This window comes from Nomascus leucogenys, chromosome 12, assembly GCF_006542625.1.
Source record: "Nomascus leucogenys isolate Asia chromosome 12, Asia_NLE_v1, whole genome shotgun sequence".
In the NCBI taxonomy this organism is placed as follows: Eukaryota; Metazoa; Chordata; class Mammalia; order Primates; family Hylobatidae; genus Nomascus; species Nomascus leucogenys.
The window spans coordinates 19566790-19592700 of record NC_044392.1 but is presented as its reverse complement, the minus strand read 5'-3'; the positions used below and the strand labels follow the sequence as shown (position 1 = coordinate 19592700).

At 38.1% G+C, this 25911-nt stretch overlaps 1 protein-coding gene across 1 annotated transcript in view; it reads right to left on the bottom strand.

Annotated features, from left to right (window-relative positions):
* The window catches only part of C12H1orf185 (chromosome 12 C1orf185 homolog), a 47020-nt gene extending 22365 nt beyond the window's left edge, over window positions 1-24655 (bottom strand). Inside the window, exons 1-3 of the mRNA XM_030823182.1 lie at window positions 24640-24655; window positions 14319-14424; window positions 8771-8906 (exon numbers count right to left, since the gene is read on the bottom strand). Of these exons, the coding sequence (XP_030679042.1) occupies window positions 8771-8906; window positions 14319-14424; window positions 24640-24655 (258 nt within the window). The remainder of the gene's footprint in view (window positions 1-8770; window positions 8907-14318; window positions 14425-24639) is intronic.
* Window positions 24656-25911: the final 1256 nt, after the last annotated feature.

Here is a 25911-nt window from a genome sequence, read left to right as displayed (position 1 = left end):
TGCCCAGGCTGGTCTTGAACTCCTGAGCTCAAGCAATCCACCCACCTCAGCAACCCAAAGTGCTGGGATTTCAAGTATGAGCCACCGCTCCTAGCTCCTGTTTTGCTGAAGTGCAAATTTAAAACCTAAGGACCTGGCACCTCCTCTTTGGGACCCAATCAGATGATGCCTTGTTACATTTTTCTATCTCCTTCATAGTTACTCTCTGCCTTTCAAATCTGCTCCCAGACTCCAGCTCAGGGTGACATATTTGAGCACTGCCTTCTAACTCCTTGCCCAGTCGACCTTGCAATGAAGCTTTTTCTTTTCTCAAAATCTGGTGCCATAGTATTGGCTTCTATGCATGTCAGACAGAATGCCCATTGCTTGGTAACAAAATAAGATATGCAAGACTTCTTTAAAGTTAATTATAGCTGGGCATGGTGACTCATTCCTACAATCCAGCACTATGCCCCCTTTATAATTTAGGATAGGTTTACAAGGCCCTTCAAGAATATAGAAATAAAGTATTGCCTCCTCCTGGAAGACTTAGTGTTACTAAAAACTTAAAACTAAAAACCATACTGCTATTAAACTTCAAGGGAATCACTAGCTGGATATATGTCCAGGATTAAGCCTGTTTCTTATAAGTCCTCACAAGCCTGAAAGGAGGATACCAGACTTACATTTATAAGCCCCTAAAAGACTGAAAGCTATTATTTCACAAATGCATAAATAGATAATGTGATGCTGTGGGTAGGCATAGGAGCATTAATTTTTCTCTTCCTTCTAATTCCTTTTCTTGTTTAACCTCCTCGTAAAGTTTATACTTTCTAGATTACACATAAAGATGATGCTGGCACAAGGCTTCCAACCACATCCCATCTTTTGACCGGGAAAACAAAAACACCTTCCCGTTGGGCCCCTTGGATAAGGTATCCAGAGATTTTTACTCCTCCAATGCTAGACAAGGCCTATACCCATAAAATGAGCAAGAAGCAGTTACAGAAGATGGGCCTCTGCCCTTCCACAGGCCCTTTAAGATTAAGGAAGAGTAATCTCTGAGGTGGGGAATGAGGTTAGGAAACCAGCAAGACTTGTTTTCTGGTCACAACCCTGCTGACCAAAACAGGATCTTGTCCAGACAGAATATAGTGAAGAAACCCATAGGAACCAGGAGATGGTGACAAAAGTGATCCCTGGCTGCCTTCACTGCTCATTAACATAAGACACTATCACCAGTGCCATGGCATTGACCCAGAAGTTATGACCACTTTCCATGGCAATGACTCAGATATTACTGCCCCTTTCCTAGAAAGTTCTAAGTAATCCATTCCTCCATTTGCATTGATCCACCCCTTAATTTGCATGTAATTGAATGTGGGTTTACTGAGTATAATCACAGTTGATAAGATTCCATAGGTTGCTATCTCTGGATGTGCTGCCTATGAATTAGCCCTGCTCTGCAAAGAGCAGTAATGTTCAACAGAAGATTGCTGTCCAACACCACCAGCTTGCCCTTGAATTCTTTCCTGGCTTTCTCCTAGGCTAAACCCCGGTTTTGAGGTGGCTGCCCTGCAACAAAAACACACCTTAAAAATAGTGCAAAGAGGCCAGGTACAGTGGCTCACGCCTACAATCCCAGCACTTTGGAAGGCCAAGGTGGGCGGATCACTTGAGGCCAGGAGTTCAAGACCAGGCTGGCCAACATGGCGAAACCCCATCTTCACTAAAAATACAAAAATTAGCTGGGTGTGGTGGCGGGCACCTGTAATCCCAGATACTCGGGAGGCTGAGGCAGAAGAATTTCATGAACCTGGGAGGCAGAGGTTGCAGTGAGCCAAGATCACACCACTGCACTCCAGCCTGGGAGAAAAGAGTGAAGCTCTGTCTCAGAAAAAAAAAAAAAAAGAAAGTGCAAAGAACAGTCAAAGAATAGATGAAAACATTCAAATTTACGTACGTGAAAGAGGATTAGATATCCCAAATAAATAACTCTTTCAAAGTTTTATAATAAACAGGCAAATAATCTAATAACAAAAGAGGTAAAAGATAACAGGCAATTTACATAAGAGGAAACCAAAATGGCCAATAAACTTTTTTTTTGAGACAGGCTCTCGCTATGTTGCCCAGGCTGGTCTCGAACTCCTGAGCTCAAGGGATCTGCCTGCCTCTGCCTCCCAAAGTGCCAGGATTATAGACGTGAACTACCACGCCCAGCCCCAACGTACTTCTGAACTTTTGAAAAGACAATCATCTCATTTGTTAGCAGAAAAATACAAATCAAAACTACAGCGAGAATCACGAGGTCGGGAGATCGAGACCATCCTGGCTAACTTGGTGAAACCCTACCTCTACTAAAAAAAATACAAAAAATTAGCCAGGCATGGTGGCGGGCGCCTATAGTCCCAGCAACTTGGGAGGCTGAGGCAGGAGAATGGTGTGAACCCAGGAGGCGAAGCTTGCAGTAAGCCGTGATCGTGCCACTGCACTCCAGCCTGAGCAACAGTGCGAGATTCTGTCTCAAAAAAAAAAACTACACTGAAATACCAAGAGATACAGCCATGGGCTGGGAAAAAATATTTGCAAAGGTCATATCTGATAAAGGATTATTGCTCTTTATATATATATATATATATATATATATATATATATATATAGTGTGTGTGTATATATATGTGTGTGTATAAAATATATATTTTAAACTTGTTATATATAAGTTCTTTAAAACTTACGTTCCTTAAAACTCAGCAACAAGAAAATCAATAACTCAATTAAAAATGAATGAAAGATCGAACAGACACCTCATCGAAGAAGATAGACAGATAGCAAATAAGCACATGAAAAGGTGTTCAACATCACATGTTACTAGGGAATTGCAAATTAAAATGAGATACCACTATACATCTGTTAGAATGGTAAAACTCCAAAACACTGACAACAACAAATGCTGGTGAGAATGGGGAGCAACAAGAACTCTTATGCATTGCGGGTCGAAATGCAGACTGATACAGTTTGGAAGAAAAATTGGCATTTTCTTATTAAACTACACACACTCATACCATAAGATCCCATAATTTTGTTCCCTGGTATTTATGCAGATAAGTTGAAAATTTATGTTTATACAAAAACCTCCACACATATGTTTATAGCAACTTTATTCATAATTGCCAAAACTTAGAAAAAACCAAAATGTCCTTCCATAGGTGAATGGATAAATAAACTATGGTATACAATGGAACATTATTCCATGCTAAAAAAAATAGGCTAGGCTATAGTTTTAATGTTTGTCCTTCCAAAACTCATGTTGAAACTTAATCCACACTTAATCCACAATGTGGCAGTATTCAGAAGGTGGGGCCTTTAAGAAGTGATTGGGTCGGCTGGGCGTGGTGGCTCACGCCTGTAATCCCAGCACTTTGGGAGGCCAAGGTGGGCAGATCACGAGGTCAGGAGATCGAGACCATCCTGGCTAAAACGGTGACCCTGTCTCTACTAAAAATAGTAAAAATTAGCCAGGCGTAGTGGCGGGCACCTGTAGTCCCAGCTACTCGGGAGGCTGAGGCAGGAGAATGGCGTGAACCAGGAGGCGGAGCTTGCAGTGAGCCGAGATCATGCCACTGCACTCCATTGTGGGTGACAGAGCGAGATTCTGTCTCAAAAAAAAAAAAAAAAAGAAAAGAAGTGATTGGGTCATAAAAAGATTAATCCATTAATGGCTTAATGGATTTATAGATTAATGGGTTATCACAGGAGTGGGACTAGTGGCTTTCTAAGAAGACAAGAGACTTGAACTAACACACTCAGCCCCTTCACCATGTGATGCCCTATGCCACCTCAGGACTTTGCAGAAATCCTACCAGCAAGAAGGCTCTCACCAGATGTGCCCCTCCTTGACCTTAGACTTCCAAACTCCAGACTGTAAGAAATACATTTCGTTTTTTATAAATTACCCAGTTTCAGGTATTCTGGTATAAGCAACAGAAAACAGACTAAGACAGGCCATTGAGCCATGAAAATACAGGGAGAAAGCTTAAATGCACATTGCTAAGTGAAAGAAGCCAATCTGAAAAGACTACATATTGTGTGATTCCAACTACATGACAAATGTGCCTATTCTGGAAAAGGCAAAAACTATGGAAGCAGTAAAAGGATCAGGGGTTGCCAGGGGTTAGAGCAGAGGGAGGGATAAATCAGAGAAGCACAGAGGACTTTTAGGATAATGAAACTATTCTGTATGATACTGTAACAACATGATTGTACATTTGTCAAAACCCATAGACTGCATAATACCAAAAATGAACATTATTGTAAACTATGAATTTTGGATTATTATGTGTCAATGTGGGTTCATCAGTGGTAGCATATGCACCTCTCTGGTGTAGGATGTGGATAGTTGGGGAGGCTGTGCCTGTGTGGGGGGAAAGAATATAGTGGGACTTTGTACTTTCTGCTCAGTTTTGCTATGAATCTACAACGGCTTGAAAAAAATTAGGTATGAAGACTATAGATGCTATTACACACCCATTAGATTGTCAAAAATTTAGAAGCCTGAAAATGCCAAGATTGTTGAAGGTATGAAGTAACCTGTGCACTTATATATGTGTTGGGGGAACGTATATTGACACAGCTACTTTGGAAAACAATTTGGAATTATCTAATAAGGTTGAACATGCACTTACCCCATAATGCAGCAATTCTACTCTTAGGTATAGCCCCTATAAAGATTTCATAGAGAAACAACTGAAAACAACCCCAAACTTAATGTCAACCACAGAAAATTTGATATTTTCACACAATGGAATACCAAATAACAGTAAAAGCAATGAACTATGGCTACATACATCAACTGCAGGAATTTCAGAAATGCAATACTGCACAAAAAAGGAAAGATTAGATATGGAGTTCAAAACACATGAAATTCAATAATATATTATTCTATAACATTTATGGCAAAACTATAAGGAAAAGTAAGGAAATGATTAGCTGAAATTACAGGATAGTGGTTCCTTTAGTGGAGGGTGGGAGTTGGAGGTGTGACAGATATATAAGACTCAGAATATCTCAAAGGTACTGGTAACATTCTATTTTTATTCTGGGTAGTGAGTATAAAAAATCCATTTATTATTTAAATTTCATGTGTATGTGTATATGTATTCTTCTGTATGTATGTCATATTTCACAATAAAAATTTTTGCTAGAAATCAATCTCTAGTTTTTTATTATATTAAACCTATTTTTGTTATCATTTTATCCTCCTGCCCCATAGAAGTCTGCCTGTAGTAGAAGAGGAAGAAGCCAGTACAGAGGCAGAAATTGAGATAAGAAAAAGAGGGACAATACAAAAGAGTTCTTTTGTACTGAAATCGACTGGCTGAGGTTAGCACTACCTTATACTTTTTATACTATTTTTTTCTTATTCTAGTTTGAATGAGGTTCCTGTCACTGAATATCAAGGATCCTGAATAACAGCCTTAAAAAAGAAGGAAACTTTGTCATTTGCGACAACCAGGGTGAACCTGGAGGACATTATATTAAGTGAAAGAAACCAGGCACAGCAAGACAAATACCCTATGATTTCACTCAAATGTGGAATCTAAAAAAGTTGAACTCGTAGAAGCAGACAGTAGGATGGTGGGCTGGGATGGCAGGATACCAGGGGCTGGGGGTGGCAGGGTGACAGAGGAGATGTTGGTCAAAGGATACAAAATTTCAGTTAGATAAGAGGAATAGATTCAAGGAATCTATTGTACAACACGGTGATTATAGTTAATAACAATGTATCGTATTGTTGAAAATCACGAAGAGAGTAGATTTTAAGCGTTCTCACCACAAAAAATGACAAGTATGTGAGGTAACACACGTGTTAACTAACATTATTTAGCCATTCCACAAAGTACACATATTTCAAAACATCATGTTTTACATGATAAATATATACAATTTTTGCCAATTAAAAAAATAATTAAAAAGAATCCTGAATAATATTTTGTGTTTACTTGTGCATTATTTCTCTCTCCCACTACACTAAAAATTTCATAAAAGCAGGAGCTGTTATCTCCCTTGTTCATCTCCAAATTCCCAGTGGCCTAATACAATGCTTGGCATATAAGCACTTCTTACATATTTGTTGAATGAATAATAAACAACCTAACTAAAATTGCACTCATGACACTTTTGTAATTGTCTATTAGTGTCTATACATCCTTAAGTATGGTGGTATTATTATATCATTAGTAGCTAGCAAAATGCCTAGTACGTGATGGGTACTGAATAAATTAATATTAAATGCATACATAGAAACAATTTTTCTCTGCAATGCAAACTCTATTTCAAACTGTCCTTCATTTGAAAGTCAGAGGAAATAACCTTTAGAATTAATTTGATGTTTACATCCACCTGCTTAAAATCTTCCAGTAAAAATAATAGTAGGATTGTATGGTGCTCACTACAGGATCAGGCACTATTCTGAGTGCTTTTTCACATAATAATTTCTTTAATCCCACAACAACTCTATGGAGGTGAAATTATCCTTATTTTGCAGATGGGGAAACTGAGACACAGAGAAGTTAAGTAACTTGCCTAACATTATACAGCTATTGGTGGTACAGTCAGAATTGAAATCTGTAATCTGGCTCTACAGACAATGCTCTTGACCATATTACTATAATCCTTCAGTGGTTCTGTGCAGCCTGAGGAGTAAAATTCAAAATCCTTAGGGTGCAAATGAGGCTCATCGCAATCTCATCCCCAGCGTCTTTTTCCACCACTCTCTTCTGAATCCTAGGTTCCAAACATTATAACATTTTTACTGAATATATTGCTTCCTTTCATAGCCACAAGCCTTTGAACATGAGATGTCCTTTGTTCTCTTTCTTCCTGACAAACTTCTCTTCATTTCTTAAAACCCAGTTCAAAATGTCTTCTCTGTGAAGCCCTCCTCGATTCAGCCTTTTTTGTCTGCACTTCTTCAACTTTGTGAGCTCTTATCATATGATGTTGTACTTATTTAGTTTATGTATTTTTCTTCTCTACTGACTTTGAGCTCATCTAGGGCTGGGCTCATATCTTATTTGTTTATTAACCTCAGTGGCAAAACTAGTGCCGATGTACATGAAGTACTCAACAAATGTGTTTGTTTTTGAGACAGGGTCTCTCTCGCTGTCACCTAGGCTGGAGTGCAGTAGCACAGTCATAGCTCACTGCAACTTCAAACTCCTGTACTTAAAGGATCCTCCTGCCTCAGCCTCCTGAACAACTCGGACTACAGGCATGAGCCACTACATCCAACTACTTTTTTATTTTTAAAATTTTTATAGAGATGGGGTCTCGCCATGTTGCCTGGGCTGGTTTTCAGTTCCTGGGCTCAAGCAATCCTCCCGCCCTTGGCTTCCCAAAGTTCTGGGATTGCAGGCCTGAGCTGCCATGGCCAGCCAGCAAATGTTTGTTAAATCAGTGAACACTGAGTACAACTTGAGTTGAATACTCAAGATATATAGTGAAACTCTGACAACCTATCAGTTTGTCACTATTTATCTATCTACAAAACAAACACTGTTTTGCTTAGCTATTGTAGTTTTAGTCTCTGCATTTTTTTCCTTTGTTCATTTAGCATTGTGTTGACACCATATCACACAAAGTTAATTAGGTGTCTGCCTTTCTCACTTGTACTACACATATATCTTGAAGGTAGGTGCCATATCTTACTATCTTCAATAAAGGGGCCCAGAGGAGCTTGGAATATAGTAAAGGCTTAGTACATCCTTGTCAAAGTGAATTTAATTTCAATTGGTATGGTTAGGCTATCTGGAGTATCTCTTATCTCCAGATCTTTTTCCTTTGACAAGCCTGGTAATTTTGCTTTCAGTTTTCCTTATGCCATTTATCTTTATCCCTATAGCAATCCCAATATGTGGAATGTAGGTTGTTGGGCTAGAGATATGAAGAAACAACTGTAGAAGGTGATATATTTTCATTTAGCTTTTCAGTTTTCCTATAGTATAAACTCTAACTAGTTTGTCCCTCAAATTAAAAAATAACAGTGGATTCTCTGTCCTTCAGATTTTAAGACAGCAATGCTAATAACATGGTATCAAAAGAAATTGTGGAGAAATAGGAACACTTTTACACTGTTGGTGGGACTGTAAACTAGTTCAACCATTGTGGAAGTCAGTGTGGCGATTCCTCAGGGATCTCGAACTAGAAATACCATTTGACCCAGCCATTCCATTACTGGGTATATACCCAAAGGATGATAAATCATGCTGCTATAAAGACACATGCACACGTATGTTTGTTGCGGCACTATTCACAATAGCAAAGACTTGGAACCAACGCAAATGTCCAACAACGATAGAATGGATTAAGAAAATGTGGCACATATACACCATGGAATACTATGCAGCCATACAAAATGATGAGTTCATGTCCTTTGTAGGGACTTGGATGAAACTGGAAAACATCATTCTCAGTAAACTATCGCAAGGACAAAAAACCAAACACCGCATGTTCTCACTCATAGGTGGGAATTGAACAATGAGAACTCATGGACACAGGAAGGGGAACATCACACTCCGGGGACTGTTGTGGGTTGGGGGGAGGGGGGAGGGACAGCATTAGGAGATATACCTAATACTAAATGACGAGTTAATGGGTGCAGCAAACCAACATGGCACATGGATACATATGTAACAAAACTGCACATTGTGCACATGTACCCTAAATCCTAAAGTATAATAATAATAAAAAAAGAAATTATTTGAAAAGATTACTATAAAATATTACACCCTACCTGTAATTGGAATCTCCCAGTATGAAAATTTCGAGAAATAAAAACACACTGAGGATGAGATTTAATCTTTGCCGTTGATGGTCGTTGCCTGCATCTCTCATCAATTGCTTTAAATTTGGAATTTTGCAATAGTTCTCTGAAAAATATTTTATAAAGAATATTATTAAACCTGAATTAGATTATAAAACAATTAAAATCATTATTTCCAATATTTATACATAAAGCTTTAAAATCAGAATAAATACATTATAGCATATTTATTTTTAAAAGCATAAGTCAATTTACATACTCCCCACTCACATGTTAGATTTCATTACATCTGTTTTATTCATAGAATATAAATTAAGCCACTTATTTTATTCATGAAATGTAAATTAAGCTATGTATGCAGGGCTATTGTTTTCAGTTTGAATATCAGCCAGGAGTCTTTGATATATTTCTTTCTGGTTGTGAGAAAATTAATTGACTTTAATGTTAATTAGCCTTTTCATAAAATTATCCTTAATGGCGAAGGAAATTAAATAAAACGCAACTCATTGGTCAATTTTGGTATTTAATTATATTTCTGGCAAAAAGTAAGAGGGGCTGGTGCGGTGGCTTATGCCTGTAATCCCAGCACTTTGGGAGGTCAAGGCGGGCGAATCACTTGAGGTCAGGAGTTCAAGACCAGCTTGGCCAACATGGTGAAACCCTGTCTCTACTAAAAACACACACACAAAAATTAGCTGGGCATGGTAGCACACGCCTGCAATCCCAGCTACTAGGGTGGCTGAGGCAGGGGAGTTGCTTGAACTCAGGAGGTGGAGGTTGCAGTGAGCCTAGATTGCACCACTGCACTCCAGCCTGGGTGACAGAGTGAGACCCTGCCTCAAAAATAAATAAATAGGAGGAAGAAAACTGAATTGACTCACAATGGAAGAGTACTGTAATCTTTTCTTACCCATGCAACCACAAGTAAGTGAGAGAGAGAGAAAGGCTTCCTGGCCAGGGAAGCCTTTATTATTAAGGAAGGGATGATTTAACTGGGCATCTGAAGAAACAGCAGTAGTTATTAGGTAGAATGTGGTGGAAAAGGGGACATGTAAAAGTAAGTATATTTTAGACAGAGAGAATATCATACACAAAGACCTACTGGCCAGATTAGGACAATGTAACAGAAACATAGAAAGCAAGAGGGAAAGTGGGGGATGAGATTGGGGAATATGCGCCGGGGTAGACCATGTAAGCCCTTTAAAGTTTTATCTTTAATCCAAAGGCAATGAAAAGTCCTTTAAAATACAGTGAGTGTGGGGTAGAAGGGTAGTTTGGGCTTGTAATCCCAGCACTTTGGGAGGCTGAGGAGGGCGGATCACCTAAGGTCAGGAGTTCGAGATCGACCTGGCCAACATAGCGAAACCCTGTCTCTACTAAAAATACAAAAATTAGCTGGATGTGGTGGCATGCACCTGTAGTCCCAGCTACTCAGGAGGCTGTGGCAGGAGAATTACTTGAACCTGGGAGGCAGAGGTTGCAGCGAGCCAAGATCATACCACTGCACTCCAGCCTGGTGACCGATCAAGACTCCATTTCAAAAAAAAAGGGTAGGGTGACTTGATCAGATTTGCCCTTGGAGAATATCTGGTAGAAGTGTGGAGAAAAGATTAAATGAGTAAGATACTGAAGGTGGAGTCAATTTTAACTCCTTTTGCAGTAGTCTCTGTGGGGGATAATGAGAACTTGGATAGGATGGTGGCAGTGGTAAAGGAGATAATTGAGTAGATATAAATAAGTTGCCTCTGAGGTAGGAGGTCAGGAATGATGCCTGGAAAGGAGCATGACAGAACTTTCTAGGGCAGTGAAAAGCTCTGTATCTTGATAGAGTGGTGGTTACATAGGTGTATATTTGTTGAAACTGATAGCTGTACATTTCAGATCTATGCAGTTGCTTGTATGTAAACTACACCTCAATTTTAAACAGTTATTAAAATGTAAATCAGCTATAGAATAGTCTTTATTTACTTACTTATTTATACAAAGTAAAGTAAATAGAATTTAATGATAGTTCAAGTTTAGTGGGAGTGGGGAGATTCAAGGATGTCTTTCATTTTTATCACCAGCCCCCTAAATTGCTCCTCCCTTTCATCATCTCTTTGTCTCAGTAAATGGCTGAGCTTAACTGAGCTGAGTAAAGTATAAACTACGTATCTGCTTACGGTAAAAAGTTACGTGTCAGCATTAACTCTGCCATTTTCATCCAATCTGTCGACAAGATCTGCTGACTCTACCTGCAAAACCTATCCCAGATCCAACTCCATCTTTTCATCTCCTCTACTTCCATGTTAGTGCAAGACACCGTAAACTCTCACCCGGACTCTGCAATAGTCTCCTGACTTGTCTCTCTGCTTTCACTCTTGCTCCATTAAAATTCAGGCTTCATAGAGACATAAAGATATTTTAAAAATATCTTTAAAAGTGTAAATCAGAACTCTCATACATCGCTGGTGAGAGTGTATATACACTTCTGAAAAGTGTTTGGCCGTTTCTAATAAAGCTAATCATATGATCCAACAATTCTAGTTTTAGGTATTTACCTAAGAAAAGTGAAAGTACATGTACTTTATACGTACAAGATTTATACAAGAATGTTTATGGCAGCCATTTTCCTAAGAGCTAAAAACAAAATGACCCCAATGTCCATTAACAAAAGAATAGATAAACCAAGGTATATTCATAAAATGGAATATTACTCAATAAAACAATGAACTATGGATGGATAAATGCAATATAAATGAATCTAAAAATATTATTATTATTATTATTTTGAGACAGAGTCTTGCTCTGTTGCCCAGGCTCGAGTGCAGTGGCACAATCTCGGCTCACTGCAACCTCTGCCATCTGGGTTCAAGTGATTCTCCTGCCTCAGCCTCCCGAGTAGCTGGGATTACAGGCATGAACCACCATGCCCAATTAATTTTTGTACTTTTAGTAGAGACCGGGTTTCACTGTTCACTGGTCTCCAACTCCTGACCTCAAGAGATCTGCCCGCCTCAGCCTCCCAAAGTGTTGGGATTACAGATGTCAGCCACTGCGCCCGGCCTCCAAAATATTATGTTGAGTGAAAAAAACAGACATAAAAAGTCCATATGATCCAAGAACAGGCAAAATTAATCTGTGGTGATAGAAACAGGAATAATTCTTGCCTCTGAGGTAGGAGGTCAGGAATGATGCCTGGAAAGGAGCATGACAGAACTTTCTAGGGCAGTGAAAAGCTCTGTATCTTGATAGAGTGGTGGTTACATAGGTGTATATTTGTTGAAACTGATAGCTGTACATTTCAGATCTATGCAGTTGCTTGTATGTAAACTACACCTCAATTTTAAACAGTTATTAAAATGTAAATCAGCTATAGAATAGTCTTTATTTACTTATTTATTTTTGAGACAGAATCTCGCTGTGTCACCCAGGCTGGAGTGCAGTGGTGGGATCTTGGCTCACTGCAATCTCTGCCTTCAGGGTTCAAGCAATTCTCATGTCTCAGCCTCCCAGGTAGCTAGGGTTACAAGCACACGCCACCATTCCCGGCTAATTTTTGTGTTTTTAGTAGAGACAAAGTTTTGCCATGATGGCCAGGCTGGTCTCGAACTCTTAGCCTCAAGTGATCCACCTGCCTCGGCCTCCCAAAGTGCTGGGATTACAGACGTGAGTCACCGCACCAGGCCTAGGATAGTCTTTCAAATGGAGGTAATATTACTTCTACCTCATGGGGGCTAAGTCTGAATGAGATAACATATGAAGCACTTTTAACAGTGCCTATGTAGAAAGCAGTCAGTGTTAGCTATTACGATGATGGTGCTATTCCCCTTGTTTAGAAACTGCCAGTGGCACAAATAAAATCCAACTCCATGTTCTAGCCTACAAATTTTTAAGTGATCTGGCTCTTACATGTCTCTTCAATTTCGTGATTGTTTCCCTTTCTCACTGCAGATTATTCACATTGGCCTTCTTTCTGTTTGTTAAACATGTCAAGACCATTCCTTAGGGTCTTTGTATTTGCTCTGCTTTCAGTTTAGACAGCTCTTGCACAAAGTCTTCATATGTCTGGTTCCTTCTAACTCAGATCTTAGATTAAATACAACCTACCTTAGTACACACACATCCTGACTATTTGTTTATTGTCTGTCCCCTGCTAGTGGCATTGCAAATCTATGAAACAGAAACTTTTTTAACTTGTTCACAGTTGTAACCTCAATACCTAGAACAATGGCAAGCACCTAATAAATATTTGTTGGAAGAATGAATAAGTGAATAATTTCTAGGTTTCTGACTTCTGAATGTAGATGGGTAGTGTGTATTCATTTGCAACGAGGAACACTGGAAGACTGTGTGGGAAGATTATGTTACAATTTATATATTTTAAACATTAGACAATGTAAACACTGAATTTATGTATGTATGTATGTATGTATGTATTTTTGAGGTAGAGTTTCACTCTTTTCACCCAGGCTGGAGTGCAATGGCACAATCTCGGCTCACTGCAACCTCTGCCTCCTGGGTTCAAGCAATTCTCCTGTCTTAGCCTCCCGAGCAGCTGGGACTACAGGTGTGTGCCACTACATCTGGCTAACTTTGTTTATCGTTAGTAGAGAGAGGGTTTCACCATTTTGGCCAGGCTAGTCTTAAACTCCTGACCCGAGGTGATCCGCCCGCCTTGGCCTCCCAAAGTGCTGGGATTACAGGTGTGAGCCACGGCACCCGGCCTGAAATGATTTAATAATTAGAAACAGCAAATTTTACAGTTGAAAGGAATTAAGGTGTCAAATGATCTTTTTTCTGTTTCTGGCAAAAGACTACTTTCAGACCATACCAGGGCATTCTGTCAGCTTTTTTCTCAAATCTCTCCTAAAGAAAATGTTTCTTTCCTTTTCTGTAATGTTTTCAATCTCTAAAATGGGGAGTCAATTTTTAAAAACGTTTTCACCTTCCATTACAATCAAACCTATGTCTTCTAGAAAATAAAGGCCGGGTGTAGTGGCTCATGCCTGTAATCCCAGCACTTTGGGAGGCTGAGGCGGGCGAATCGTCTGAGGTCAGGAGTTCGAGACCAGCCTGGCCAACATGGTGAAACGCCGTCTCTACTAAAAATACAAAAACAGGCGGGCATCGTGGCGTGAGCCTGTAATCCCAGCTACTTGGGAGGCTGAGGCAGGAGAATCGTGTGAACCCAGGAGGTGGAGTTTGCAGTGAGCCAAGATCGTGCCACTGCACTGCAGCCTGGGCGACAGAGCAAGACTCTGTCTCAAAAAAAGAAAAAAAAAAAGAAAAGAAAAGAAAGTAGGTCTTGTTATCCTTCAAAATTTTAATGCATGAACATTCCTATCACCAGTACTTCTTTTTTCAGGCTACTTAAAAAATGTAAAGCCTTCCATCCCCAACCAAAGGGTCTATAACCAAATCCCAAACTACACAATCAATACTATCATAGTTATTTAGGTTTACTTTCATTTGAAAAAGTCTTTTATTGAATTTTTAAAAGAAAAAAAGGTTAAAGAAATATTCGAATAATCCTTACCTTCGTTTGCAAATCAGGAACCACAAAGCTGATGCCAACGCAAAGAAACCAATTCCCAAAGTGACAGCACCAGCAGCCAGAAAATAGGTCAAGTAATTAAAAAAACCTATACAAACAAATTACAAAAGATTATTTCATGCATGTGTTTTTATTCTCTAGGTAAAACTGAATGATAAACTTCAAATGATATAGCATGTTGTAGTGTTAAGACATTAACCAGGAGATTGGGAGATGGGAATTCTAGTCCCACGCAATTCTAATAAACTCCAAGACCCTGGATTAGAGAATTACACAGGGCCTCCTGATGATTATGGCCCAGGGCACATTTCTTTGACGATGCCAGTATTTGAAACCTAGGTTTCGTTTGTGTTTGTACAGCTGCCACCACCTTGTTATCTGTTTTTCTTCCTTCTCAAGTCTAGCTTTTTTTTTTTTTTTCTTTTTTCTCCAGTATCATTCCTGGCAGGCCTCCAATATAAGACTTTTTAAGATTTTCATTTTAAGATTTGTGTTATCAATCTCTATAAGGAGGCAGATAAGAGTAATAAAGTAACAAATATGAGGAATTTTTAAGATCTTAGAAATCTTTACAAGTTTGATCTAAAAGGTAAAATGAGGATGGGCGTGGCGGCTCATGCCTGTAATGCCAACACTTTGGGAGACTGAGGCGGAAGGATCTTGAAGACAGGAGTTGGATACCAGGCCATAGAGTGAAATACTATCTCTACAAAAAGTTAAAAAACAATTAACCAGGGGCGGGGCGCCGTGGCTCACGCCTGTAATCCCAGCACTTTGGGAGGCTGAGACGGGCGGAGCGCCTGAGGTCAGGAGTTCGAGACCAGCCTGGCCAACATGGTGAAACCCTGTCTCTACTAAAAATACAGAAATTAGCTGCACATGGTGGTACATGCCTGTAGTCCCAGCTACTCGGGAGGCTGAGGCAGGAGAATCACTGGAACCTGGGAGGTGGAAGTTGTAGTAAACCAAGATAGCACCACTGCACTCGAGCCTGGGACTCCGTCTCAAAAAAAAATTAACCAAGTGTGATGGCATTTGCCTGTTAGTCCCAGCTCCTCAGAAGGCTGAGGTGGGAGGATTGCTTGAGCCCAGGAGTTTGAGGTTACAGTGAACTAAAATTGCTCCACTGCACTCTAGCCTGGGCAACAAAGCAAAACCTGTCTCTCAAAAAAAAAAAGGAAAGAAAGCTAAATGAAAGCAATATAAAGTAAAAGTATATCACCAATTTTATAATTGGAAAAGCCTATAGGAATTATAAGGTATTACCCTTTATTTTACAGATGGTAAAACTGAGGTCCACGAAAGAAAAGTAATAAACTAAGGTTATGCAGCAAATTAAAGCCAGACCTCTGGGTTTTTTTTTTTCCTATTATCCTATCCCTGCTACAAATTATCATAATTCTGGTATGTATTAAAAATAATTAGGAATGAAGAAGGCATGGGGTAATTATAGGTTGGTCAAGTCTTCCTTAAAATTCTGAAAGCTGCATAAAGTGTAGAAAGCTTTCAAAAAACAAAAGAAGGAAAGAAAGCTTTCTGTTTTTTGTGTTTTTTTGTTTTGTTTTGAGCGAGACGCTCTGTCACCCAGGCTGGAGTACAGTGGTGAGATCTCGGCCCACTGCAATCTCCGACTCCCGGGTTCAAGTGATTCTCCTGCCTCACCCTCCCAAGTAGCTGGGACTACAGGCGCACACCACCACGCCTGGCTAATTTTTGTATTTTTAGTAGACACGGGGTTTTACCATGTTGGCCAGGCTTGTCTCTAACTCCTTGACCTCAAGTGATTCACCCACCTCAGCCTCCCACAGGGCTGGGATTACAGGCGTAAGCCATCGCGCCCAGCCGAGAAAGAAAGCTTTCATAGGCGGCTTTATAGAACTTGAACCTTAAGACAACTGAGGAGTATATTATTTTGGGAAAAGATTGAGTATAAAACTAATTGAAGATCTTTGTGTGAATATATTATCAAGTTCCACTAAGAATACGACATGATAAAGACTTTTGTCATTTCCCTATTTTTATTGTTTCCTAAGTAATTTCCAGCTTCAAGATAGTGCCTGTCAAATCTTAGTTTTCTTTGAGATCAGAAATGTCTACATTCAGGAATTAATTAGTGGTACAAAAATGTTATATAAGATTATTTCTCAAAGTGATACTTTTAATATAAAAACTCCAAATGCCCCAAATTAGGAAATCAATTAAATAAGTTATAATGATGCTATATATGAAAAATATATCTAACATTTATACTGCAAATACTATATGCCAGGCACTATTCAAAGTGCTTTATAAACATTAACTTATTTACTTCTCCAGATTCTATAAGTTAAATACTATGATTTCTGCACTTTACATATGAGAAAACAGATGAGGCAAATTGAGGCCAAATAGCTTTCTCAAAAGAATAGAACTGGTAAGTGGGTCCGACTTTATCATCTAGATTGGGTAAGGAATAGAGGCAGTGAATATCTTTAGATTTTTTTTGTTAGAAAAACAGTTAAGTATAGATGTTAAAAATTTAGGGTAACCAAAGCAATCTACAGATTCAATACAATCGCTATCAAAATAACAATGAAATTCTTCACAGAAATAGGAAAAAAATTCTAAAATGTGTACAAAACCACAAAACACCCTGAATAGCTAAAGCAATCCTGAGGGTAAAAAGAAGTTGGAGGTATCACACTATCTGACTTCAAAATATACTACAATGCTGGTTATTATACAATGCTATAATAACCAAAACAGCATAGCATTGGCATAAAAAACAGCACCATAGGCCAATGGAACAGGATAGAGAACCCAGAAATAAATCTACACGTCTACAGCCAACTGATTTTTGCCAAAGTGCCAGGAACACTCACCGGAGAAAGAACAACCTCTTGCAGGGAAAACTGGCTATCCATCTGCAGAAGACCCTTATCTCTCACCATATACAAAAATCAACTCAAAATGGATTAAAGACTTAAATGTAAGAGCCCAAACTATAAAACAACTAGAAAAAAAAATAGGAGAAATGCTTCAGGACATTGGTTTGAGAAAAGATTTTATGAATAAGACCTCAAAAGCACAAGTAACAAAAGCAAAAATAGATAAATGAGATTATATCAAACTAAAAAGCTTCTGCACAGCAAAGGAAACAATCAACAAAGCAAAGAGACAACTTGTAGAATGGCAGAAAATATTTGCAAACTATTCGTCTGACAAGGGATTAATATTTAAAATATACAAGGAACTCAACTCAGCATTAAAGAAACATAATCTGATTAAAAATGGGAAGATGATCTGAATAGACATTTCTCAAAGGACGTACAAATGACCAACAGGTATATGAAAAAATGTTCAGCATCACTATCATCAGGGAAATGCAAATCAAAACCACAATGAGATATTATCTTACCCTAGTTAGAATGGCTATTATCAAAAAGACAAAAAATAACAAATGCTGGCAAGGATGCAGAGAAAGGGGAACACTTATAGACTGTTGGTGAGAATGCAAAATAGTACAGCCATTATGAAAAACAATATGGAGTTTTCTCAAAAACCTAAAAATAAAACTACCACGTGATTCAGCAATTCCACTTCTGCATATATATTCAAAGGAAAGGAAAGGAAATCAGTATACCAAAGTGACATCTGTACCCCTGTATTTGTTGCAGCATTATTCACGATAGACAAGATATGAAATCAGTATACCAAAGTGACATCTGTACCCCTGTATTTGTTGCAGCATTATTCACGATAGACAAGATATGGAATCAATCTAGGTGTCCATCAATAAATGAATGAATAAAGAAAAGGTATATATACACAATGTAATATTATTCAGTCCTAAAAACAAATGAAACATTTGCAGCAACATGGATGGGACTGAAAGTCATAAGTGAAATAAGCCAGGAACAGAAAGACAAAAATTGTACGTTCTCGTTCATATGTGGGAGCTTAAAAAGGGGATCTCATGAAGAAGACAGTAAAATGGTGGTTATCAGAGACTGGGAAGGGAGTGGGGGAGGGGAGGATGATGAGAAATTGGTTAATGGGTACAAACATACAGTTAGAGGGAATATGTTCTCTAATGTTTGATGGCAGAGCAGGGTGACAACAGTTAACAATAATGTATTATATATTTCAAAATAGCTAGAAGATAAGAATTGTAATGTTCTAAATACAAAGATAAATGTGTGAGGTGAGGGATAGCCCAATAACCCTGGTTTGAGTATTACACATTGTTCACATGTATCAAAATATCACACTGTACCCCATAAATGTGCACAATTATGTCAATTACAAAAAACAACCAAAATTTTAAGAGTATCATAAAAGAGAATCTAGATGGCCAATAAACATGTAAAAATGTTATTAATCATTAAGGAAGTGAAATTAAACCGCAATGAGATACTATGACCACTATATACAGTGCCTAAAATGGAAAAGAAAACATGAAGTACTGGCAAGGAGGCAGAGTAGCCTGAACTCTCATTCACTGGTGGTGAGAATGTAATTTGGTAAAATACTTTAAAAAACTGTTTAGCATTATTATGAAAGCTGAACACATGCATACTTATGATCCAGTAATTCAACTCTTAGACAAATACCCAACTGAGGAGCATACGTGTGTTCACAAAAACATGTACTAAAATATTTATAGGAGCACTACTTGACATGGCCCACAAATTGGAAACTGTCCAAATGCCAATTAATAGTTGAATGGATAAATTTAAAAGTTGAATTAAAGAAAACAAAATATTTACAGCAATGAGAAAGAATAAACTACAACTATGCACAACATAATGGATAAATTTTATAAACGTAATGCTGAGCAAAAGAAGGCAGACAAAAAGTTCAAACACCGACATCGGGGGAATTCTGGGATGTTGGGAATGTTCTGTTTCTTGATCTGGGTGTTGCTTCTATAGGTCTGTTGACTGAAACTTCATCAAACTTACCACTTATGACTTATCAATAAACTAGATCTATATGTGTCAGTATGAATAAAACTGAAAAAATAATATAAAAAAGCAAGTTCTACAAATGTATATTCAATGATTCCAATTATGTACTGATTTCACTTATGCACATTTAAAGAAAACATAAAATACTATTTTTAACAATTAAATATTTAAAAAGTATTAAAGTACACCAAATTTTAGTATTAGTTGTCTTTCGGTGGGGAAAGCAGTGGATGGTACTGCGGACAGAACACAAACTTAGACTTCATCTATAATATTTCATTGGTTTTTCTTTTCTTAAACACTTTTTTAGACTAGCCAAGTGCAGTAGTGATGAGAGAAGAAAGAACTGAACAAGGAGTTTGATCTGCAACTGACTGTGCACAATCAATTAAGACTCACTACCTTTGGAGCAGCCTTTTATGGAGTGCCGGGTAAGTGGGGGGTCTCTCTATATCGCCCAGGCTGGTCTTGAACTCCTGGCCTCAAGTGATCCTTCCATCTCATCTTCCTGAGTAGCTGAGATTACAGGCATGAGCCACCATGCCCAATATTTCATTTCTTTAAAAAAATTACAGATCTGGCCCAGGCGCGGTGGCTCACGCCTGTAATCCCAGCATTTTGGGAGACTGAGGTGGGCGGATCATGAGGTCAGGAGATCAAAACCATCCTGGCCAACACGGTGAAACCCCGTCTCTACTAAAAATACAAAAAATTAGCTGAGCATGGTGGCATGTGCCTGTAAACCCAGCTACTCGGGAGGCTGAGGCAGGGGAATCACTTGAACCAGGGAGTTGGAGGTTGCAGTGAGCTGAGATTGCACCACTGCACTCCAGCCTGGCAAGAGAGCAAGACTCTCTCTCAAAAAAAAAAAAAAATTACAGATCTGAAGCTTAGCTGAACAAAAAAATGTTCATTTATGAGGAGATTACATGGGTGTTTACTATTCTTTTTCCTTTTCCTTTTCCTGCTTTTCTCCAATATGTATTGGAGACAAGGCCTGACTCTGTTGCTCAGGCTGGAATGCAGTGGCACAATCATAGCTCACTATAGCCTTGGGCTCCTGGGGCTCAAGCGATCCTCTGATCCTCCTGCCTTGGCCTCCCAAGTAACTAGGACTACAGGTACATGCCACCATTCCTGGCTAATCTTTTTAATTTTTTGAGACAGAGTCTCACTTTTTTGCCAAGGCTGATTTCCTTTTCTCAAATATTTAAAAAATATAGACATAATATAATCTCAATTTTGTTAAAAAAAAAAAAAAGAGAGGGAGAGAGATAGCAAAAACTATTTGTATAAAGAAAATAATCAACATTGGTTATTCCTGGGGTAAGGGCTTATAGGTACAATTTTCACTCTAGACCTTTATATCAAATTTGCTACCACGAATATCTTAGAAAAATCAGAAAAAAATTTTTTTAATGCTTCATATATAATTCCTGACTCATCTATTTAGATATTACAAGTCTCCTTGTAGCACCTTCTATATTTTTATCACTGTGTTTATATCCCACTTAGCTTTCACCTCTGAGAATCTCTGCCCTCCTACCTTTCCTCTCCTTAAAAATTCTCTATTAGGACAGAAAATAAGTGTGATTAGTACATCATTCCGGCCCCTGGTTTAAATGAATCATTTACCTCTCAGGGGAATTTCAATGAGATCTGAAGAACATGAAAGTTTCCAAAACATTTTACCATGGGAAAGAAAAATTACATATTTGCTAATACCTTCAACGAGTGTCGCTTTCTGTCTAAATCAATTTGTAAAATGAGAAGGCTTGACTGTGTGATCACTAAGTTCTGCTCCTACTCTAAAGGTTTAGTCAATATATATCATAAAGTCATATTATATACAAAGACAGTATTTTTACTTTTTTGACTCCACTCTTAAGTCTCCTATCTAAAGTAACTCCCCACTTTCAGTAGTCACTCTATCACTCTATTTCTTTGTCTTTAATAATAATCGTTAATAATATTCTTTATTTATTGGTTTATTGTCTGTTGTCTGTCTTCTTAGAACCACTATAGTATTCTCAGAGTTTAGAATAATGACTGGTTGCTCAATAAATGATTAAATATTCAATGGATAATGATAGATGCCAGTATTAAAACATGGATAAGATAAGGTTCTTTCCCTCAAGAAGTATGCTGCTTAGTAGGAAGGACATACATATTTTTTAAGTTCAATTTAAAAGTATTATGGGTGTTATAATGGAAGAATAATAGGAAGAATAATACAAAATAAAGACATAGGAAGATCTATAGAAAGATAGGAGAAAGTTTTTTTTTAAGGCTGCATAGTTAAATATTGCCTGATAATCTTCTATTGCCAATTACTAGTCAAGAATTGGTGATTCGAAGATGAGTAACAGGTGGGGCGTGGTGGCTTACACCAGTAATCCCAGCACTTTGGGAGGCCGAGGCAGGCGGATCATCTGAGGTGAGGAGTTCAAGACCAGCCTGGCCAACATGGTGAAACCCCTTCTCTACTAAAAACAAAACAAAACAAAAAACTAGCCAGACGTCATGGCGCACATGTGTAATCCCAGCTACTTGGGAGGCTGAGACAGGAGAATAGCTTGAACCCAAGAGGCGGAGGTTGCAGCGAGCTGAGATTGCACCTCCAGCCTGGGTGAGAGAGCAAGACTCCATCTCAAAAAAAAAAAAAAAAAAAAAAGGAGAAGAAAAGTAACACATGATTATGGAGCATACAGTCTAGAAGAGGGCAAGTCATTTAAACATATATGTTCCTTAAAATGTCCTCAGTGCTAAGAGAATAACCTGTTTACAGTGGTATAACAACAGAGGCAGTTTGGCCCAATGCAAAAACAGTTTTCTAGAAATGACACTTAAGCCGAATCTTAAGATTTAGACTGTAAGAAATAGTGTAGTCAAAGGGATTAAGTCTTAAACCTGATTATGACTTTTCCACATGAAAATAAATAAAACTGTCTCACTACAGCACCCTCCAGCTTACAGTTGGCCCTTTTCTTACCATTTATAGCCAAACTTCTTAAAATAAAAATTTCTACTTCCATGCAACTTCTATTTCCACAGTGATTAATAACTTCATTAACACAAAATCCAAAGGTCACTACTGATTTTTCTCCCTCTCTTGCCTTAATGTCTGTAACTTAAATTCACTTGGTTTTCCTCCCAACTCTATGTCTATAATTGCATTTGTAGGTTCTTCTTCCTCAGCCTGTCTATATTCACATATTTATATATTTATGTGTTACATATTTATATGTTATAGACCTATATATTAAATCAGAAGTACTAAGTATTTGTACCAGGAGTATTTTCAGATTTTTTTTGCAATGCTTCCAGAGCTATAAGTCCTGCTTTTACTTTTGAGTATTAACAAAATACTTGTTTATTTTGCTCTTCTTGAGTTTTGCCAGATTTCATTCTTAGGTTTATGCTGTATATAAGTGGTTTAGTCCAATCAACAAATATCTGTTGAACAGCAAATATGTGTGAAACATTGCATGGGGGACCTAAGGGGGATAAAAATCTGTTTAAAATAAGAATAATCCTTACTCTGAGGTTTAAAAATCTGTAATGAAATATATGCAGGGCTGATATGCAGCCAGTATGTAAAGTGGACCATATTGATTGTTTATAGTTGGTGTCTGCTTTGATCTGATATAAGCCTAACTGGATCTGTGAACTTTGAAAAGCTACTTATTATATTGGGTGGATCTTAATGTTCTCACTTGAAAAATGAGAATCATACTATCTCACAGAATTACAGCAAGGAATAAATAAGATAATATTATAAGAAATTAATAACATAATGGCTGGGTGCAGTGGCTCATGCCTGTAATCCCAGCAGTTTGGGAGGCCAAGGCAGGCAGATCACCTGAGGTCAGGAATTCAAGACCAGCATGGCCAACATAGTGAAACCCCATCTCTACTAAAAATACACAAGATTAACCAGGCATGATGGCGCGCACCTGATGGTGCCCAGTTAGCGGGGCAGCTGAGGCAGGAGAATTGCTTGAACCCAGGAGGCAGAGGATGCAGTGAGCCGAGATTGCACCACTGCACTCCAGCCTGGGTGACCGAGTGAAACTCAGTCTTAAAAAAAAAAAAAAAAAAAAGGAAAACATCTGAAACTTAACATGCATATAATATCAGGCCATAAAGCAAGACTCAACAAGTTTTTGTTTGTTTCGTGGTTTTTGGGTTTTTTTTTTTTTGAGACAAAATCTCACTCTGTTGCCCAGGCTGGAGTGCAGTGGCATGATCATAGCTCATTGTAGTCTCAAAGTCCTGGGCCCAACTGATCCTCCCACCTCAGCCTCCTAAGTATCTAGGACTACACGTGTGCCACCATCGCTGTCTAATTTTTAAAGTTTTTGTAGAGATGGAATCTCTCTATGTTGCCCAGGTTCGTCTTGAGCTCCTGGCCTCAAGGGATCCTCCCACCTCGGCCTCTCAAAGTGCTGGGATTTCAAGTGTGAGCCACTGTACCTGGCCAAGACTCAACAAGTTTTATAAAATCATTATTATATATACCATGTTCTCTGACAATAATGCAATTAATCTCTACATTAACAACCTAAAATATACCCTAAGAAAAGCTCCTGTGCTTGGGGAAATTTAAAATCACATTGTAAATAACTCATTAATTAAAGAAGAAATCAGCGGAACCTAGAAAATACATAGGACCAGATAATAATGAAAATACTATGCATAAATACTCATAGGAACACAGCTGGAGCCAAATTTAAGGAAAATATACGGCCCTAAATGCATATATTAGAAAAGAAGTTTGAAAACTAGTGAGCTTAGCATACAAATTACAAGTTGAAAAAGATCAGCAAAATAAACCCAAAGAAAGTAGAGGAAGAAAATAATAAAGAACAGAAATTAATGAAATAAAATTTGTGATTCTTGGTAAAGACTAATAAAATGGACAAATCTCTAGTAAGATTAACCAAATGAAAAAAATAGAAGGCATAAATAAATAATATTAAAAATGAAGAAAACATAATCACAGAGCAGAGGTTAAAATAAATACTTTCAATGAATTTATGCTAATATATTTTAAAACTTACACAAAATAATATATACCTAAAAAGTAACTTACAAAAAGGGACTCAAGAAGTAATAGAAAACATACATGAACAGTATCCATTAAATTGAATCAGTAGTTACAAAATTTCCCCCAAAGAAAATAGAAAGCCCCAATAACTTTACAATTTCTACTGTATACCTATGATTCAAGTATTTCTTATCTTATACAAGCTCTTCCAGAGAATAGAAAGAGATTTCTGGTTGTTCATCTAAATATATTTTCCTCTTCTTCCCAGGCAAAAAGCTAGACTACATGACCCAGCTTCTCATACCTTTAGGTGAAGCCATATGACTGAGTTCTAACCAATAGAATTTGAGTGGAAGTGATGTCATAAAAACATTCCAGGCAATTTTCTTTATGATCTTTCTCCCTTTGGGCTGATGGGGGTGGAGATGATCCCCAGGGAAACCTTGGAAGCCACGTATTGATGTTACCACCATCAATCAACTGGATCTAGTTGACATTTATAGAACGTTCAACCCAACGAGAGCAAAAGGCATATCCTTTCCAAGTACACATGATACATTATCTAATACAGAGAAATCATTGAAAACTACCATAACTGCTAAATAACACATTTCTAAATAATCATTACTCTAAAGAGGAAGTCTCAAAGGAAAATAAAAAGATATTTTCAACAAATAAAATGAAAACACAGTATATCAGGATTTACAGCATGCCACTAAAGCAGTACTTATGGGGTATAATCTACCATTTTTTTTAAAAAAGGGCAACCTTTTAGCTTTCTGAAATTATAGATCCATTACTATACTATATATTTCATCACAAATTTATTTGACTTTTTATTCTTGATGAACTATAAATGTACATTCCATAATCTAATCGCTTATGTGAGTAGTCAGGTAGGCTATGGAACATTTTTTGGTTAATTCTGCTTTGCTTTTTTTTTTTTTTTTGAGACGAAGTCTTGCTCTTGTCACCCAGGCTGGAGTGCAGTGGCATGATCTTGGCTCACTGCAACCTCCGCCTCCCAGGTTCCACTGATTCTCCTGCCTCAGCCTCCCAAGTAGCTGGGATTACAGGCACCCACCACCATACCCAGCTAATTTTTGTATTTTTAGTAGAGACGGGGTTTCACCATGTTGGCCAGGCTGGTCTTGAACTCCTTACCTTGGGTGATCTGCCCACCTTGGCCTCCCAGACTGCTGGGATTACAGACGTGAACCACCGTGCCCAGCTTGCTTATTTTTAAAGTAAATTAAATCCAATGAATTATATATATCTTTGTTATCAAGCAAAAGAGGCTCACTGCCCAATGTGATTGCAGCAAATACTATGACATTGGGTTTTTGAGAAAAGAAAAAAGAAACGCTTTTTTTTTTTTTTTTCTAGATAAGGTCTTGCTCTGTTGCCCAGCCTGGAGTGCAGTGGCTTGATTATGGATCACTTCCACCTCAATCTCCCAGGCTCAAACGATCCTCCCGCCTCACTCTTCCAAGTAGCTGGGACTTCAGGCATGTGCCATCACACCCAGCTAATTTAAATTACATTTTTTTTCATAGAGATGGGATTTCACTATATT